Source organism: Pomacea canaliculata, linkage group LG7, assembly GCF_003073045.1.
Source record: "Pomacea canaliculata isolate SZHN2017 linkage group LG7, ASM307304v1, whole genome shotgun sequence".
Classification (NCBI taxonomy): Eukaryota; Metazoa; Mollusca; class Gastropoda; order Architaenioglossa; family Ampullariidae; genus Pomacea; species Pomacea canaliculata.
Window position 1 is genome coordinate 14,364,816 of NC_037596.1, and position 19,891 is coordinate 14,384,706.

General features: G+C 36.9%; 1 protein-coding gene and 1 long non-coding RNA gene across 3 annotated transcripts; one reads left to right on the top strand and one right to left on the bottom strand.

The window, feature by feature from the left end:
* Nucleotides 1-240: 240 nt before the first annotated feature.
* On the bottom strand, nt 241-19,885 carry LOC112568116 (GRAM domain-containing protein 1B-like). Of its 2 annotated transcripts, XM_025245219.1 has the most exons (17): nt 19,574-19,885; nt 15,488-15,592; nt 14,455-14,916; nt 13,517-13,601; nt 11,954-12,057; nt 10,708-10,884; nt 9,195-9,341; nt 7,520-7,700; nt 6,718-6,861; nt 6,367-6,491; nt 6,015-6,207; nt 5,810-5,863; nt 5,344-5,520; nt 4,557-4,626; nt 3,573-3,686; nt 2,321-2,441; nt 241-1,738 (listed from the first exon to the last, which is right to left on the bottom strand). In XM_025245219.1, the coding sequence occupies exons 3-17, from the start codon at nt 14,503-14,505 to the stop codon at nt 1,550-1,552; spliced, it is 1,932 nt and encodes a 643-aa protein (XP_025101004.1). In that variant the 5' UTR covers nt 14,506-14,916; nt 15,488-15,592; nt 19,574-19,885; the 3' UTR covers nt 241-1,549. The 2 variants fall into 2 exon arrangements, with proteins under 2 accessions (XP_025101004.1, XP_025101005.1); XM_025245220.1 differs by lacking the exons at nt 10,708-10,884; nt 11,954-12,057; nt 13,517-13,601; ... (1 more) ...; nt 15,488-15,592; nt 19,574-19,885 and adding an exon at nt 9,679-9,873.
* LOC112568118 lies at nt 10,113-11,693 on the top strand. Its single transcript, XR_003099998.1, has 2 exons — nt 10,113-10,340; nt 11,228-11,693. It is a non-coding gene; the product is annotated as an uncharacterized LOC112568118 (long non-coding RNA).
* Nucleotides 19,886-19,891: the final 6 nt, after the last annotated feature.

A 19,891-nucleotide genomic window follows, 5' to 3' on the forward strand; every position in this document is an offset into this window, starting at 1 on the left:
AAGGCCAATAATAGAAGCTTTGAGCTTTTAATAGGATCTGCTGACTTTGTTACAATGCTGTCTTAATTCTTTTCTAAAAAATATAATTGGTACAAATGAGTCAAATAGGCAGATGTCATCTTTGTGGAGAAGGTGAATTCTAAGTTATGAGAAGAGTAAGGTTCAGATTTTACCAACAAAACTTTGATATAATATTGACCACTTTGTGGAAAATGTTGTCACAGGTATCTTACCTCGCTCAGTTTTTCAGGTAGCTCCTACAAGACAAGGCAGGTAGACTTTATCTCATGGTTAATCCTGATGCATTAAAAAGATTACGAAGATGCTGATGATCCCTGTGACAAATAGCCTCTATGGAAACAGTGATCAACAGTGAAGGAGCACGGTGGTGGGGTGGTAGGGTAGTGAGGTGGTGGGAAGGGGAAATTTGGTTTTTATGCTGTGTAAGGAACTAAGACTATATCATGCCAAAGCAGCCAGACCTGTAAACAAATTCCACATTGAGAGAAAGAATAGTGTGCCCAATGCAAGATCTGAACCTAAGACAGCTACACCTTGCTCTACTGGTGACAGATGCTAACTGCTGCGCCACCAGACCAACAGTGAGAACATGACCAGCATGGCTGAGAGCAAAATCCGTGATGGAAAGACCAAAGAAGGCAAACATGACCTGCATGGTGAGTAACAACAAACGTAGTGACAAAGAGTGACAATGAAGCCAGAAGTTCAGGACTGGTCATGCCACTGCCGTGCCACACACAGAACACTGCACATTTCTCCAGGCTTTGTGAAGCACATTGGACAAAAGATTACAAAAAGACAACTGGGCTTACTGTCAGTGCTCCTCTAAAAGTGACTGCCTGATGGCAAGGAAGTCAGCAACAGAAGATGTGAAAGCAATGACAGTGGCAACTGTAACAGTGACTGTTTTGAGTAAGAAGCAGATGTCTAGGTCTTATGCTTGTGAAGGTGTACTCAAAATCGAACAGCACCATATATTGTAGACTGTCATGTAAAACGTCATTGTTCGTGGCATCTAGAAAGTAAAAGCTGGATTGCTAGACACCTAGTGTTGGCATCTTGCAAACAGCTTATATAGTGCACAAAAATATGTACATTTAAAAAAATTTCACTAACAAACCAAAATTCATCATCAGCAGACACACAAGGTGAACTATAAATTTTTTGTCAATGAAACATCTTTCCTGACAATCAGGTGATCCATGTGAAAAAAAAATCTACCAACAAGCAAAATAACAGAAACCTGTCTTTTCTCCAAAGACAGTATTCCTTAATATTTTAAAGAAATTTACACCCAGTTTCTTTATTACTTTTTCCCCTTCATTACAATCTCATTATAAACTGCCACTCCATGCAAGCACACCCCATACATGAAGGCTTTCACAGAAACAGACTCCTTCAACTGCCACAAGGAACACTGAAGTATGATGCTTCTTCTCACTTTTTGAACCACTCACATCACAGACACATTCATGTGGTGAAATCACGCAAACATGTCCTTGTACAACAAAATCACATTGAACAGAAACTAACAGCCAGAAGTATCACAGACATGGCTTGCATGTTCTGCAGAGGAAGTCCATTCACTTTCTCTTGAAACTCGCTTCTCAGAGTTTGCGACACTTTCACTAGCTGAAGAAGCAGTACTATCCTCCTCTGCTTTACTCTGCAGCCGAACATCAAGGCGACCATGCAGATCCAAGAGGGATTTTTTCATCTGCAAAGAAATGTATACAACTGCACTTCAGACGAGGTTTAACAACCCTGATTTGAGCAACCTCACTGAACATACTTGGTGCAGATTTTGAGGACATGAAGGATATATTAACTTTTCAGTGAAATCTTTCAAATAATCTGAAGTTGCTGAAATCAAGTGTTAAAAGCATTATCCATCCTGGAACCAACCTGCAGTTTTCAAAGTATGTAGGACACATGAAAAACGTAGACTTAGCTGAGAATCCAGACAGAAAAAGAGCAAAATAGGCAAAACAGATTAAAAAGGAGAGGAAAAATAGATAGAGAAGGTTAAGTTGAAGAAAGAAAAAGATGAAAAATTAAAAATCACAGGATCGAAGAGATGGGCTGTTGATGGGAAGGAGATGAAGGGTTAGAGATCTCAAGACAAAGTCACTGACAGCTGACTACAGATTAATGACTGCAATTTATATGATTTGATTGCCATAGTTTTCAAAGATGACAAACACTGTAGTAAGATGCAAGAATATTCTCAAGAAAAAATGACTGTAGAAAAAAGGTCTAAAGCATATCATGAGAAACAGTGATAGCAATATTTTCTTACATGATCCATGAGTTCAACTGATGTATACAAAATTTGCCGCCATTTTTCCACCTCATTCTCATGTAAAGACCTCTGTTGCCGTAGTAACTGTCCCCATTCCTCCTGACTCCGTGGTTGTTCCCTGCACAATAACAAAGGCATGATCAATGTCTTTCAAGACTTCTGCTGCCAGGTGTGAACACTAATCACTCTGCACTCCGAGACTATTATAACAATAAGACTGCAAAGTGTTTGTCAATAGGAAGGCATGTCCTTTGACAGGAGAAAAACTGTTAGGTGACTTTTATACAATATATTTTTCCTATTCCACAAAGGGAATTAAAAACAAATTATAAAACTGAGAGACTGGTATTTGAATAGCATTTGAGGAAGTATAGATGTGCACATGCCGAAATGTGCAAGTGTTAATGTAACTAAATGTATGATTTTTCCATGCAATATCTTCAGTTCAAAATCTGTAGAAAAATATCTTAGCTGTTACGCTTGATTCTGACTACCACAACCAACACTGTAATTAAAAAAGACTATCACTGATAAAGTGATAAAGGCTATGTCATTAAAGATGAAATTATAGCGGAAAATGTGGCGGAGAGTGGTACAAGATGCTGCATGGCTTATGCCTTCATATCAACCCCTTATAAACAGACTAGGCATGGACATTGCAGATACATGTAGAGAGGTTGTATAGGTGATGGACTGGTATTTCCATATCTTTGATGATACAGTCAAGTAGTGACAGGACATGTACTACAAGTCATGCATATCTTGTGGATAGATGCTAAGGCAGCTGCTGTATCATATTGAAAGTTTATTTCATCTTTTGATGGCATTGCTTGTTCTCTTCTGTAAATCTAGGCTACCTTGCTAGCCTGTCTGCATAAGCCCTTCCTCATCTAATTAAGACAGGGTTAGGGTTAGACAAAATCATGAACATCTGTCACTTCAGCTGCACTTAACGGGGATTTCTGGGCATCTTCATAGTTGTATTCATCAACATTCAGTTTCTCAGAGGACTGTTAATAACATCTACATCTTCTATTGTTATTCGAGACACCAAAGACTGGCTCATCAACCACACAACACAGAGTAGCATCAAACTTACAGGCATTGTTCAGTTGCATCCTTTCACTTACAGTTAAAAAAATTTAATAATGCAGAATGTGATGCTATGAGCTACATATCTAATTGGTGCAGAACACAGTGCAAAACCTTGCTGAATAATGCAGAAACAGGCACAAGTTGCAATACTTACATTAAATTGTTTATCTCATCATCGCTGTAGATGGACAATAGTCCACTAGTTGAAGCCTCAAGTGCCCAAAGCTTGTAAAATAGCATAGCGTTGAACATCACTAGCAGAATAAGTCTAAACATCAACAAAGAAAAATGATATAGTTGGAATATTTAAAATAATTAGAACACATAATTTTTAGCTATACAGAAATAAATTTTCCATTAATGTTTTGTCTGAGATATGTATTTAATCAATTATTTAAGCAATTTCAACTGCTTTTTACTGGACAATAGGTCACCATGAATCTCTAAACCTATATATGTATGTTTTTTTCTTTTATTAAAATAAAAAATGGAGGGCGAGGGGGTGAGCATGTGATTGTGCATGCATATGTATGTCTGTATTGGATCTTAATTTATTATGGCTGTTAATAACCAGATACATGGAAATAGGGCACAGAAAGTACATGTTTAGGTGCTAGCAAGATGAAACTTTCATTCAAAACTTGGCCTCAACCTGCAGATGTTCATCAACCAGCAAAAGTTAAGCATTTTCTAGTAAAACGAATCTTTCAGTAAGATTTGGACTGCAGATGTTCATCTCAGTTAAATATTTTCTTCTGTACATGTCAGTAAATTATTTCAACTTCAGACTTTCTTGGCTCCAAAATTTTCATACCTGAGCCACTGACCCATGACAATCAGATTTTACTGCACCTGCGTGCCACTTCAAAGCATTACAAACAGCATGGACAGGTTACAGCGTCAATGCAAGTATGAATGCATTTAGCAGAGAAAAAAGATCCACAAGCAGCTATTTCTCACATTCACTTTAGTCTGTAACTCTAGCCACACAGAAAAGTGGCATCTCAAAATGCCTACGGCAGCATAAACTTTCATCACTGATTTTTCAATTCCTATTCTCTCTTCTTTCTCATTTGCTCCCACACCCAGTTCCTTCTGTTTAAAACGTCAGTGAACAATGGGTGCAGTTAGGACTTACATGAAGGCAAGAACACGAACCAGCATGTCTGCATTCACCTTGATTGTACCATCTTCTCGGACACTGATCCCTGCAGACAGGCATGTGAACAAAGTGCTCATGTTTGGGTTGTCTTTTTATGTACGAGATTTCTGTTCTCATGTAATTGTACATACTCTTTAACGGGCATATCAATTGCTAGTTTAAACATTGTTTTCATTGCCTGCAAAAGTTTATTGGCTAAAACCAAACCAAACCGATAGCACATCTATGGAAACAATAACAAAGATAATGATGAAGATGATGATGATGATGATGCATCAATAAACAGAAATAATGCTAGAAATTACTAAAAACACACACATATCACAGAGACATACACATGTAGGATATCAATATCAAGTAGTTTGGGAAAAGAACTTTAAAGGATTTGTTTAAGTGCCATGTGTCAAAACCATGAGTCCAACTACTTCAAAAGGATGAACTTTAGTTTCTCAAGCAAAGAGGTGTCTCTGAGATCTCATTACCCGTGATGGTTTATATTGGTGAATATGATTGAATAGGTTAGTCAAGAAAGCTTCCACAGTGAACACGCTGATAACTAACATAGGCTGAGTGGAGGAAGTATGACGAGGCCCATACAAAACAATGCAGGCAGCATGATCTCAGTTCTCTAAACTGACCTGGGTTAAATGTCTATGAGATAAGTCAAAAGAAAAAAATTAAGAGATGTTACAACCACAAGTCTTCTTAGAAAAGAAATGCATTCCATGTGTTTTCTTCCAGTCCAACATCAGATAGCACTTGCCTCGAATAGGTGAGGGAGGTGCAGAAGGCACCTGTCGGTCTGCAGTCAGCCGTGGCTGTACCAGGCTGTCAGAGACGCTTGCATGGGGCTTACGGCGCCGTCGCAGTTTCTTCTTTGGCAGCTGATGACCAGGTAGATGAAGTTCCTGTCGCTCTGCTTCTCGTCGCATGTGAGCAGCTGTTAGACAAGAAGCATTACCTGAGAAACAAATCCTCCCCACCAGGAACAAACCCCACATCACCAAAACTGTCAGACAAGAAACACATTAGTCATATTCTTCAATGTCATTTAAACTTTAGAATGAGTTATTCAAGACAGACTAGTGTGCACAAGTGACAAAATAGATTCAATGATCAACTAGTTGCAATCCATCCTAGAACTGACAGCCATGATTGTGGCATCCATCACTTCAAAGATCTGAATACAAAACAAGGGGCTAGTCCTTTGGAAGTGTGTTGTTACTTACAGAGACACCTGAAGTTGTCAGTAAGTCCATTCACCGCACTTTTCTCAATCATGCCTGTAAAAAAAAAAAAAGCGCTATCTCTGTGGAGTCATGAAGATCACAAGGCATAAAAAAGCAATAAACTTTACAATTTTTCTCCAAATATTTATGACAACGATCTTTTCTCTTCTGCATAGAACAAATTTTCTTAAGCAAAGCAAGTCACCTTTGATCATTCCCATCACATGCTTGCGGAACTTCAGCTCACTTGTGATGCGAACTCGACACTTTGTTCGTGAGACTCGCGTCAGACAGTAGCGCAAAACCACATAAAAGGAGTCACTGTATGGGATGCCACTGTGGCCGATTTCGCAATCTACGCAATACATTTTGCCCGGCGTGCTCTCCTTGTAGCAGATCTGTCAAAAGAGTGATGAAGTGCATTTCTGAACATCATCTAAATCCATCTCAGCTTCCCCTATTAGTCATTAAAAAGGTTTTCACACAAGTGAGACATGTTCACACCAAAGAATTCATTTGTCTGTTAACAAAAAATATCCTTTTTAAAATGCTTTTACTTGTCTCTCTGTAGTAGGAGCAGTGCGGGGGCCTATGGAATTGTTGAGTGTCAAAGTGTAGCTGATGTTTCGCACCTTGTTTCCCTCCTCATCAGGATCCTCTTGCCATTTAGGAAGGTTCAGATCTGAAGAAAAAGCAAAATCAACTGAGAGTTTTAAAATGCATTTACACCAAGTGAAAGATTACAATTCAAAGATTATGAGAACTGTTCAGAGATTATTCTCAGATTTAAAAACAGAGCTCCAGGAGTCCCCTTTGATAGGAAAAAGGGGGAGAGCTTGGAAATAACAACCAGAATAAACACAGACAGAGCTAAAAAGAAGATACAAAATCATAGCATGCGTTCTCACCAAATGTTTTTCTTGAGCCGACAAACATTCTGAAGAAAGGAGAGTCAGAGAACATATTCTCGAACATTTTGTCAACATTAAGGCCAAAAACCTCATCTAGATACAGCTTCTCAAGATGATCATGTCCCACACACATCACTTCACCTGGTGAGGAGAAACAAAATAAGAAAACTGTTTCCTAGATGCACCTCTGTAGCAGTATTCTCCATCACATAAACACATGTGTAAATCATGTCAGAGAACTATAGATCACACAAAAAAGTTCAACAAGGAAAGCATCTAAATACGTAAAGGTGAGGTCAGAGGACTCACTGCACAATAAAACAGACATTTAAAAGCTGATATTTGATAATTAGTCATGATAAAATATAACTTAGGTATATTCTGTAAATAATAAACAGTATTTTGTGCCTAGAAACAAGATGCTAATAATTAAAGTAGTTTTCTGATATTAAGTATCAATATTATGATAGTATCAACACATACATCGATGTTATTTTTTATGAACCTAGTTAAAACAAAACCAATGAAAATCCCCAACAGTTTTAAGTCAATTTTTGCACTTACATTTTACACACAAGAGGTTCTAGTTTTGTTGATCATGATAACAGTACGCAATAATACTGATGCTTAAGTTAACAGCTAATACTTGGACACAATCAAGTTACTCTGGTCATCCAAGCAAAGTTTCACTAGGCTTCCCAGGTCATTACTGTCAATGCTGCTGGCATGAGCAAAATGTAAATAGATAAGTGTCAACAGATCACTGTTAACAAGTAGCAACAGCATCAAGATGACCTACTGTCACTGTCATCTGATGTGTCACCAAAGTCTGTAGGGATGTTTGGGAGGATAGGGGCAGTTGTGTGTGAGGATGGCGACTGGTTGAACACCTCATCTGAAACAAGAGCATCAGTGTCTTCATTGCTGGCCACTGCTTGGCTGTCATTGGGTGGGGGCTGGTCAGAAGAATCTGTCAAATCCTGTCAAGAAATGAGACAAAAATTAAGAAATTGAATTAAGACTAAACTTTAATCTTACATTTTAATGTTGTGACCAATTATCTTTGGCTCGATGTTTTTGGGCTACACCTGAAGTATGTCTTGTAATAACTGCTAACGAAAAATGTTTTCAACAAGAACAAATTCAGCATTTCAAAGTCAACAGTGGTGCTTCCTGCGCTTTGATACGAAATGTATATTCAATCATATTTAAGTCCTATAGATGAGAATGAAATGATTTATTTTTATATTTTTATAATATCCAGGATCCATGAGCAGGCAATACCTGCCATAGCAGCTCTATGCATAGGTTCCACACAAGAAAATATAGCAGTAACCAGAAGCAAATCGAAATCATAAAGTCCAAACAATTTCCTCAGTCATTTTCAGTTCTGCAACTTGTTAGAGACAATTCAATCAGCAATATAACCCAACTCTTAGCTGCTCCTTGACTGGTAGTTTCACTTTAATCATGCCAAAACCAGCAAAAACCACCTGAAACCCTTCACAAATTTTCCTCTCTGCTTCAGATCACGAACACTGAGACACTTGGACTGTGATAGCACAGAGCAGCAGTCATACTGCCCTTAAAATAATATGATAAGATTAAGCTTGTCTGGCAGGCTTTAAAAATATTGCCTGGTATTTCTGACTGACTGCTGTACTATACAAGATGTATCTGCATTTAGGAACATAATAAGGCCTAATTTAGATAATCTAACTAGGTCAGCTTGGATGTTTCAACAGAGTTTACTGTCACAAAATATGCTGCTTCTCAAATGATGGGTTATGGTTCTAGATTTGAGAACGTTATCTCTTAAACAGTGTTTGTAAAGATGACAACACTGGATATTTCTACATCAAGCCATGGATTTGATCTACTATAATATAAAACTACACGAGGCTAGATAATTTATAATCATTAAACTGGCACACATGGAAACCTGGCACACAAGTTCTGTACCTCACAAACTGTGACATGACATGAAAAGCTACATCTTTGTGACATAAAAGATCACAAAACTGTGACATTAAACAAGTCACATTTTTCAAATCATTAAATGACAAACTACCATGTTTATGAAACACGATAACAGGTTTCATTTCAATTTGACCTTTATGACTTCTGATTAAAAAGTGAGAGAATACAACTTTCAGAGATGTGGCATCATTAAAATGATCATCTTCCCAAACTGTAATAAACTATTCTATGAAGAACAGCTTAAAGGGAAACATGTACATGAAAAGCTTGACCAAATTCTTACAAGTTATAAATGTGTGTCCTCATTTTTTGTGTTTGTAAGAAACGCTGCTGTTTGTTTAGCAAATGTTTAACTAGAAAATTTAATTAACTTTATCTGTGGCACATGTGCATAGACATATAAGAGCATGCATGAAAAAGAAAATCTTTTTAACAATAAAAATTAACAGTCCCCAAAAAAAAAAAAACCCTTGGTGTTAATCACAATGGCCCACCTTCTGATTTATGCTGTTGTCCTTCAATTTCTCTCGAAGTTCTTCTGTCCCTGGCGGCGGCACATAATCATCATCACTTGACGTCAAGCCCAGCTCATCCCCGTAGTTGTAGTGGATCCACTGCCACAGCTCCTTGGACGGCATGGGCTGTAACAACCACACCAATCATAGGCTGCAAAACCAAACCAGTCAACCTTGCTGATAAAAGCTAACATCAATACCGTCAACTGTATCCTTACATCTCCTACAACAGGAACCTTAGGGAAATGAGCAAAAACAAATCCCAGAAAACTAGCTTATTTACATCCATCTTATACAGGACATATATTTTCTGCAGTTAAGGATATTTATTTACTAATTCACCATGGGAATACCCTGCCTTTTTCTGTCTTTCTGCAGCCCAGTAAACTTAAAAACAGGAATCTGTTCTTCGAAAGCTGCAAAACCAATTGAGGACTGTTTGGCAGATACAATTACCTCTTACATCACTTTTTTTTCCAGAGTCTGTCATCTCTGCCCAACAGATCTGCATAACACCATGATGGGAGGAAAACAAAAGACACAAAGTGTACAGTAAGCCAATCCACTCAGAAGTTTGAATGATCTCAATACTGTCTGTGCAAGGTTTGAGGCAAGAAACCAGCGAAGAAAATGTCTGCTCTTCACTGCTGGTGTCCACAGTGACTCTCACATCAACCAGTATAAAGCCTCTGACAAGCTTCTACTGGAGTGCGCTAGTCAGCTAGGTACACTAATGAGCTCACTATTGACAACACTACTGTAAAGCTTGCTAAATATGCAGATAACACGGACCTAGTGGCCTGACTCAAAGATGAAAAGTTCCTGTCAGCTGCGGAGCGCTGTAGGCTTATTGAATCCATTAACATTGCTGCCTGGTATTGCCACTTCCTTGACAATGCAAGGCTGGTCAAGGTCATCAAGCAGTGAGGCTCAACACAACTACCATTCGTGTATCTCCTTGCAGTTGGAAAGATTGCAACTTATGGTACAGACCTAACACACCCTCTCCATCACAAATTTCAGCTGCTACCTTCTAGCAGGCACAACCAAGTACTACTTGCAAGAAGGCATTCCTGAGGCCCTTCATACCAGAAGCCATTATAATCTTCAATAAGAGGCCAATAGGTACTGCTTTAACTTAGCATTAGAAAAGTGCATGTGTCAGTGTGAAGGAAAGTGTGTGTGAGAGAGATCATGTGACAAGTCTTTATTTGTGTTCTTGTGGCCAGTGTCTTATACAGACAATATTGACTAATTAGTTAATATTTCAATATTCAAACTATATTTGTTTTATTTTTGTGACATGATAATGTGCATATTTTTATATTCATTATTGTTCTGTTTTTAATACCTTACCTCATCCTCAGTGCTACATTATTATAAGAATGCTCTAATTTTAGAAATTGTACCAAAAGCAAGCGCGGTCCATTCCCAGGTGTGATTTTTTAACAGTGGTAATCTTTCACAGAATTATTAATAGAAATATACTCACCTGATCAAGCAGAGCATTCTGCCAGATGCGAAAAAGCATCATGTAGGTTTTGTCCCTAGCTCCAAATGACGTAAAGAAGTATCTTTCGGTTGTTGTGGTGATCTGGATAGCATTTGGGATGACACGGGCCGTCTTTTCTTTTGTGATGGCTGTGATGTCTTTACATGGAATGGTTAGCTGTGAAAAGGAAACAGTGGAAGCAAGTTTACAAAAAAAGGGGCATAAACAGAATACTGTACCACAAGGCAAAGACATATACCCAATACACTTCTTATTGCTTAACTTACTGGACCCAGGTAACATAATTCTGACCGCTGTTGCATTTATATATGGCATGACCAAAGGTCACATAACCACTTTCGTGATGATCTGGGTGAAGGGTGTTTAAAAAGCAAAGGAAAAAAAAAAAAAAAAAGAAATCACAAATTATATTAGAAATAATTTTTCACACTCTGTTCTCTACAGCAGTTCAAAAATAACATAGTCCAATGAAAAGTTCAAAACTAAAAATTTTTTTCAGGTACAGTAAATCTCCTTATTAAGACCATCCCTATTACAACTAAGACAGACAGCCTTGTAAACAGATGCCACATGCAGAGAAAAAGCCATGTGCCTGAGATAAGAGCTGAACCCAGGACAGCCAACCGTCTCTGTATTGGTGACAGGCGCTAACCACTGTGCAGTGGATCGCCCTTTGTTCATTGGGTCACTTGTCCATGCGACCCAAACCATACTGCTCCAATCATATCTACCACCTGCCTGAGTTGAATCAACCCCAAAATGATCAGATCTTCCCAAACCAAAACTCAAATCGATCCAGGACCAAAGATAAATTGATCTCAGATGACAGGAACAGCTATAAATATCAAATATTACCAACATCAATATCCTGTCAGCTGAGTTACAAACTGATTTTAGGAATAGGAAGGTTTTATTGTATTTACAGAAAATACTTCACTACATTAAACAAAAGGTACAAAAAATAACATCTTAGTCTTTTCCTTCTTTTTATCTTCCCTGATAAATCAGGTATTACTGATCTGCTGCTAGGTGGACAGAGACAGTTTTTCAATGACTGCTTCTAACTGGAGACTTCCAAGGCCAAAGCTAACAGACTAGCTACACAACAATGAAATAATATTTTAAAAATAAGTTATGATATTTTAAAAATTACAATTACAAAACATATGCATATACCATATTTTATAAAACAATAGTTTTATGTACACTGAGATGCTATGCTCACCACAGTCTCCCAGCGAAATATGTTGGCATAGAAGCAAATCCAGTTTTGAGATATATACATACGCCCTTGTACTAGAATATCTTTCTGCATGGCACATGAATAATCTGAAAAATGTGAGACCATAATAAGAAGCAGATGTGCCAGTCAATATAAAACACTATTCTACTGATAAAAAAGAAAGGCAAGCATTGCATCCAGCAATTTTAATCTGACCTGCAACTGCTGCCATCATGAGAGAATCAATTGTCATAAGAGTGGTTTTTTTTTTCATGCCAGAAGTTTCAAGGGACATCAGATGTTAGGTGCATTATAGGTGCAGGTTGTGCAGTTTTGAGACAGCATCATATTGATTGCTCTGCCACAGATATGAACTGAAAGCATGTTTATAGTCCACTTTTGTTTTTATGATTAGCACAGGCTGGTTGTTGGTTCTTACTGCTGTGGCAAACACTGGGGCTACATCATGAAAATTGTCATGGGGGTGAAACAAAATCAATGTGTGTTGTGTGTTCATGTGCTGAGAAAGGATGCATTTCATGTACTTCTGTATGTATTAGACATGTATGTGTGTCTATGTTCATGTGACCATGTATTCACACACACATGTACCTGTGTGCATATATATAAGGACATGGAAAAAAAGATATATTCACAGAAATTTACAGGTGCTGAGCTTATAGGCATGTGCTAAGTTGGAACTTCTGTCCTACTATGTAAGGGGTAGGGAATGTTTTGACTACCAAGAGCTATTTGGATATTCATAAAATCATTTACAGGTCATACAAAATCATCAACTTAATAGCTATCCTGCTACATTTGGTCAAGCCATAGTTTTGCCAGTGTTTTAACACTTTCGCAAGCATATACACTGCTAGCCTGCCTGGCACTGTCCTCTGATTTAATACCAAACAGGCAGACAGACCATGGAAAGATGATGAGAAGCATTTCCTTACATATACTCCTACGTGCCATTTATCCTGTAATGAAAATTCCTTAAATTTCCCTAAAAAAATTGATGTCATCATTATGATTCACTTAATATAATTTTATGTTGCTATGAAAAAAGCTCCTAGATTTATTGAATTTCAAGTCCTACCTGCAGTTGCCTTGGCTGGGCTAGACCAAATGCTTCTGTGGGTCTTATAAACACTGCACTCAATAACTTTCAGCTACTTTTCAAAGCAGAACTTTACTGACTTATCAAAATCCACATGCAATGACAAGGCTGCAGACTGAGTCTAAATTGATAACATTCATTTATCTTCTCAACGCAAGTAACTATACTAAGTGGGCATGCAATGAACTGTTTGTTTGAGACAATCTTCCATCATTGTTGTTATGTTTTTATCTTTTGTAAAATGCTTTGAGTCGGTCTTAGATTGTGAGGTAAAGCACAAAAGAAATCAATTATTATCATTATTATTATTTCTCAATGTCTAGTTGAGCTGGACTAAAAACATTCCAGACATCTGCCTGGGTTAAGCTCACTGATCCTGATGCAGACTAAACTCAAAATAAATATGTGTTGTCTTATACCAGAGAAATGACTTCATGAATTCTTACCAACAATAAGCCTTTCTTCCTTTGGTATGTCCTTAAAAGTCTTCTTAAAATCATCACTTCGTGATTTGTAAGTTGGGCTCAACATCTGCAAGACGAAGCAGAAGACAATTACCTTACATACAATTTGGAATTAAAGGCCAAACTTCTATCCACTGAGCAGGAAAGAGAGGTTCAACAGCATCCAAGCTACAGAAGTCATGATGCACTTTACAGACTAGACAGAGAAGACCATTTATGAGTCTGAGGACAGGCTACTCTATAGACTTAGATATCAGATGTATGCAAAGTTACACACTGGAGAGTTTCCAGGGTATCCCTGATGCATGGCCCAACGATAGTGACCCCTGTTCAACCCAACAGAACCAAGAGCAGGACATGGCCTGCTAACGCACCACTGAAGGACAAAATCTTCAGATCTCTATGATGTCTACAACATAAAGCAGACTTTGTCAAGAGCTCTGAAGCTCCTGTCCGAGCACGATGAAGACCAAGGGGAGAGAGATGAGGGTACTTGTTGGGTCATAGATGAAAGCAGTTAGCAAACCATGGCCTTTAGGGTGGAAAGCACTGTGTGCTGGGTCAAACCGTTCTCACTTCTGCGCAGTTGTTTGTGCATGACCATCATGCTTTGTACATAACACAACTATGATTTATTAAACAAAAACAAAAAAACCTGGTTCATAATATATAAAGTTCAGCATGGTTTAACATGAAATCTAACAAGTAACAGTTTGAAAACTGCAACAAGCAATAAGTAAACTGTTATCTTTTCTGATGGATGAAAGATACTATAAAAGGTCAAAATACAATGTGGACAAAATTAGCTAAAAAAAAAAGTACTAGTAAATCTTTTCCTATTTTAAAGGTCTCAAAACGGGTTAATATTCATCAAAAAAAAAAAAAAAAAGAAATTTTGGACAAAATGAAAACGAACTTACAGTATACCAAGATGTTTTCTTCTTTTTATCACTTTTGACATTTTTAGCCATTGAAGATTGGGTGGAATCCAATGGTCTTGAGCCACCTTCAGAAACTGTGCCATTCCAAGAGTCCACACTAAGACTCAAGTCTAATGACTTTTCTGAGCACTTGTCAAGAATGTTGTCCAAAGAGCGCTCAAATGATCTTTCACGGGATGTCTCAAAGCTGGCAAAGTTTGGGTCCGATCTTTATCTGACAGAGAATCAGACATGGAGTCTGACTTTTTGTCAAAAAGACTTGGTATGTGTGGGGTACTGTGACTAGTGAAAGGGACATCCAAGCCAGATCCAACTGAGCTATCTAGAAGCATGGCATCACTATGACTGACTCTGTCAGTTGGAGATTTTTCTGGCGAACCAGTGGCCAGTATTTCTGTTCTGTTAGCGGTCGGTGAACCCTGAGGATACTCCACGCACTCCCTATGGAGTAAGACAAAGAACATGTGTATGTAAAGTGATATTAGTGAACACACTAAGTTTAAAGTACGACAAGTGATCAATACTTCATTTCTATTTAGCTAATCACATGTTACATAGATAAGAAGTTAAGTCAAAGAATATGCAGATTATAATGATTGATTAAAAATAGAATGGATGAAAAGCAATAATAAATAAATAGAAAACAGCTTTAAAAAACAAAGGTATCTGTAGCTAAACCTGAATCTTCTTGACAGGCATATTTCTTTTATCCCAGTGATCCACTTATCCTGACCTACAACAATAACTCTTTTGGGACAGACTTTCTCTCCACCTGCTTCTTAAAAGACCTGTACAGCTATAAATCAAATGCTGAGAGGCAATATCAGTGTCAGTGAGTTCAACTCTGTCTCACCCTGTGTGCACACACACACACAAGAAACAATAAGCAGTTTCTTAAACATGATGCCATCTTTAACATGCAGCTATTTATTTCTAAAAATATGACAAAACCGAAATTGTAGACATTTATAAAAAGTCAGTGCTGGTACTGAACAAAGCTGTGATGCTGTACCCATCATTGAAGTCCCCTGCACTGTCTTTTTGATGTTCCTGTGACTGCACCACACCTGATGTGCAAAGTGATTCCTGGCTAGAAGTCATCATTTCCCTTTGCAACCTGCAAACAGGCAGCCATACAAATGAATATGCATGTTATGTATATATGTGTGTGTGCCAGACAGATTCACAGCCAAAAAAAAAAAAAAACCTTATAAAAATATATATATACCTCTGTCTAGAGTGTAAACAAGTGGGCCTTGTTAGCATGTAGAGTTTTTCCTATTATCATAGGAAGCAGAGCATTCAAGGACTGTATTTGTGGAAGAGTTTTCTGGTATCATCAGTTTTGTTTTAGTTTAATCATATCATATAAGACGTACATTTTTATGGAATGTAACTCTGTTTATTCTACTTTTAAATACAGCAGTTCCTTGCCTAGAACAAATTGTCTTCTTGAATAGAACATTTTCAAAATGACTGAAAGTCCAGCTGTTGGTCAGAAGCAAACTTTCGGGTACTGAACTTAAGTCTTCTAAGATGCATAATAATGTTTTCTTACATGCAGAAAAATGAAGCAGGTTGATACAAATACCTCTTTATTTATCTGTGTTTAAGAAAACATGATGCATCTTAAGGTTTATGCCTGTGGTTCTCAACCTTGGGGTGAGCAAAGGCGGTCATTTTTTTAAAAAAAGTTTCTCATATCAATATTACCAAAATTAGTAAAATTAAATAATGCTACAGGGGAGCCCACGGAATACTCTTTTTCATATGGGGGGTGTCACAAGTAAATGGTTGAGAAACGCGGGTTTATGCATACGAAAAGGATGCTTGATCAACATGCTGACAATGGAAGTCGTTAACCATAAGATCTCACATCTAGCCTTCAAGGCATAATGTTTATACTTGTTGTACACATTGTGCACATAGCAAGTAGGACAATACACATGCGCTTTTCAAATCCTTACAAACAAGGAAGCAATGTGATCAAGTGAGAACTTGCTGACCTTACACACTACACATTGTTACTGCTATATGATCGTACTGAGGAAAAGTTACCACTCACATGCCAAGCTATTTGTGACAATGCTAACAGTTTTTTACCGTTATGGCTGCCCTGTTAAATATTCCATTTTCCTTACTCTTTCACACGTAGGGAAGTTGTCAGGGTTGTCAGGAAAAAAGATACAAACACAAACTCCTAAATCTTAACATTCTTGGATTGATGCTTTGTACTATTAAACTGGTTTGATTTAAAACCACTTGGACTTTCTTTTAATAAAACTCACATGATACAAAACAAAATATTGTCTTTACCTTAGAATCCCCAATTGTTAATGAATAAAAACCTAATTGACATCCAATAAATGGGTCTTAAAGATCATAAATTCTTTAGCTAGTTCTAAATCATTGTTTGCAGAATTGTCAGGATATACAGCACATCTATTAAATATGTTCTTTGGAATAATAAATTACCAGCATTAACAAAACAGATTTATTCCCAGAATAGGATGTTAAAAATTCCTACAGCCAATAAAACTATGAATAATTTTCTTTTGTACTAAATTATACACAATTCTTTTGGTTTAGAATCATTTAACAGAATACCAGACTGACTGCAAAAGCTAAAATCAGATCATAATGAAAACTTTCTTAAAATTATACTGTTTGTGGCACAACTGAATATGAAATTACTGTAAACCCTTAGCCCAACATGAAACCGATTTTTACAACACACATTTCCCTGAGTGTGTTACACATCCTGGTAGCATGTTTGAGCATGCAAATCATCACTGAACACTACTTTTTATTGTATTTTTTTCCTCCCCTGTAGCTAAGTAGCTATTTGTTTTGTCACAATCAAGAGACATGTGTCCTGTATTTTAACGCAGTGCCACAAAGATGAAATCTGTCCCTTTTGTCATCAGCAGGTTGTCAAAATTCTCATATGAATTCATTCATTCCTGCAGCTTTTAAGTTTACAGCCAGGTTGCTAATACCGGATAATAGAGACTTTGTAAAGGATCTCGCATGTCTAAATGTGCAACAGCTTCCTCTGATCCTTAGATAATCAAAATTTATGCCTAAATACATATTTCTGACAGTATTAATAGCCATTATTATTACTTTCCACAAATGCTTATCAGTTTAAATTATTAATCTATTTGAATGAAAAATTAGATGAAATAGCTTTATCTATAAAAGTTATAAATCTAAGAGAAAGGGACACTTGTTGGCGAGTCACTGAAACTGAAAGAAAAGTGCACAATACTACTGAAATGGCAGGGAAGACAGAATAGAAGAGAAATTAACTATCATGAAGACTCTTGGCTTTAAGAGACAAAATATTTAAAAGATGATAAGCATTATGATGATTAACTACTCAATCCCTAGTATCAATTGGTGATGTGGTTACAATATGTGATGGTTTTTCTTTACAAATTTGGAAATGTTAAGGGGTTTTTGAAAGTATTGAAACTAAGTAATGGCTTGTTTTCACCAAAACTAGGAAAATAAATTTTATTTCCAAATTTGCAATATACATCCTGTCAATCTATAAATACTAGCTTTCTTCCACACATAAAACATAAGTAATGAGAGATGCACTAATAAAATCCAGATTTGGAGTATCTAATTTAAATTTCCAAAAGATTTGCTTTAGCCCATGAAAATAATGGAAACGCTAAATGTGCCTTTTTTTGTGGAAGAGGAAACAGAAATGTACTTCTTATTTATTTGTCACAGCTATTACAAGTTACGATAATACATTTCATTAACAAAATTTTTACAGTTGTTTCCTTTCAGTCAAGTATATACTTTTCGTTGTTAAGTTGCAGAATTTAGCAGTGCTCATGCTATAACCTCACTGTGTTTTCTACACTCAAGAGTATTCCCATTGCTTAAATTGTTTATGTCCATTGTTTGTCTGCCTTCAGTCATGTATAAACTAGGTAATTTCTTTTGAGGGACTGCAGAATTTAACTATTTAGATTCATCTTGCCAGCACTGTTTCTTTAATACCCAAGATAGCCCACGTTTGACCTTTGTATACTGTCTCTATTGTTTACCTACTATGAACCAACTACATACTTCAATTAGTTACTTCTTTTTAGATTACAAAATGTAAATGTTTGCACATTCCAAATGTGTACCTCCATTCAGTCATGGGTGAAAGACTTCACTGAATAAATAAGTCTAAAGTCCTAGTATCCACTGACACTTGGATTGGGAAGTCAAACAAAATGGTCTTGAATGGAATTCAGAACATCAAGATCGACAGTTTAAGCCCAACTTGCCATTTTATTTTTCCTTTAAGGAACTTTGTTACTGATTGATAATAAGACTGGATATTCTTATGTTTCATCAAATGTCTTTTTTCTGATGACTGCTTTTATAATGCCAAGCTCAATGTACATTGTGAATTGCGCAACTGTTTGCTGTCATCCAGGTGGAGTATGGGAGTTGTGAAATTTCACTGCTTATTCCTTTCATTGCACAATGTTCGAGATCCTGAGCAATAACACTAACAGAACTAATTTGAAACATTTTGGATAAATAGTTTTGTTTAAAGTTCATATGATTTTCTTTTTCTATTGTAACCACACACAATGTCATGCTGTAACTTTGTCAAACGACACTAGTTGTTTAGAACAGACAGATTTTCTATGTCCACCACTAATATTAGTAACTGTATTCAATGCTATTAAATTTTACTAGTATTGGTGATACCATGTTAATGTTATTTAATAATAATTCTGAATCTGTAAAGCACATTTTTCTGTTTGGATACCAGCTCAACACTGTGCACAAAAGACTACAAATGAACTGACATTTTTTTTTCTTTTTCTTAACAGATGTCAGCTGAAATTATATGATCAGAATATTTCTGAGCTGCAAGACCCATCTTTGTCTCTTTTATAGCCAAAAGGTTTAACTGTTTCATTTTCTTGACATTATTATTCATTGTATATAATATAGGCAACAGAGTTGACAAGGAAAATTAGAAGAACCGTGGCACACAAAATCAAGTTTTCCCCACATGACACATTAAAAAGATTTTAAGAAGGAAAAAGCTGAAGAAAATATTTTAAAAACATACACATGGCGCTGGGATCCAATACATGGAGAAGTTCTTGGTGAATCACCGACATTGGTAGGAGGTTCACTTTCTACGTGGAAGACTACTGTTTGTTTGTGTACAGTTTCTCTGGCACCCGACAGACTGACACGCTCAATTTCCCCATATGTCCGTACAAATTCAACAGAAATGGGACCTTTTTTACTCTGTTTACTCATTTTGCCGTCCTGAAATCAAAAGTGCGCGTTCCAGCGTCTCTCATTGTGAAACAAACGAATGTTTACAATCGTACAGCTCGTCATTATGTAGGAGGAAACCACTTTCTCCTCTCCCAAGGAT

What these genes read in the sequence shown, in the direction of transcription:
- LOC112568116 (XM_025245219.1), bottom strand. Translation starts at nt 14,505, where the DNA reads ATGGCTAAAAATGTCAAAAGTGATAAAAAGAAGAAAACATCTTGGTAT. An exon ending in AGAAAACATCTTGGTATACT is followed by an intron (nt 13,602 to 14,454) that starts GTAAGTTCGTTT and finishes TTCGTCTTGCAG; the next exon opens with ATGTTGAGCCCAACTTACAA. An exon ending in CTCCTACTACAGAGAGACAA is followed by an intron (nt 6,208 to 6,366) that starts GTAAAAGCATTT and finishes CTCTTTTGACAG; the next exon opens with ATCTGCTACAAGGAGAGCAC.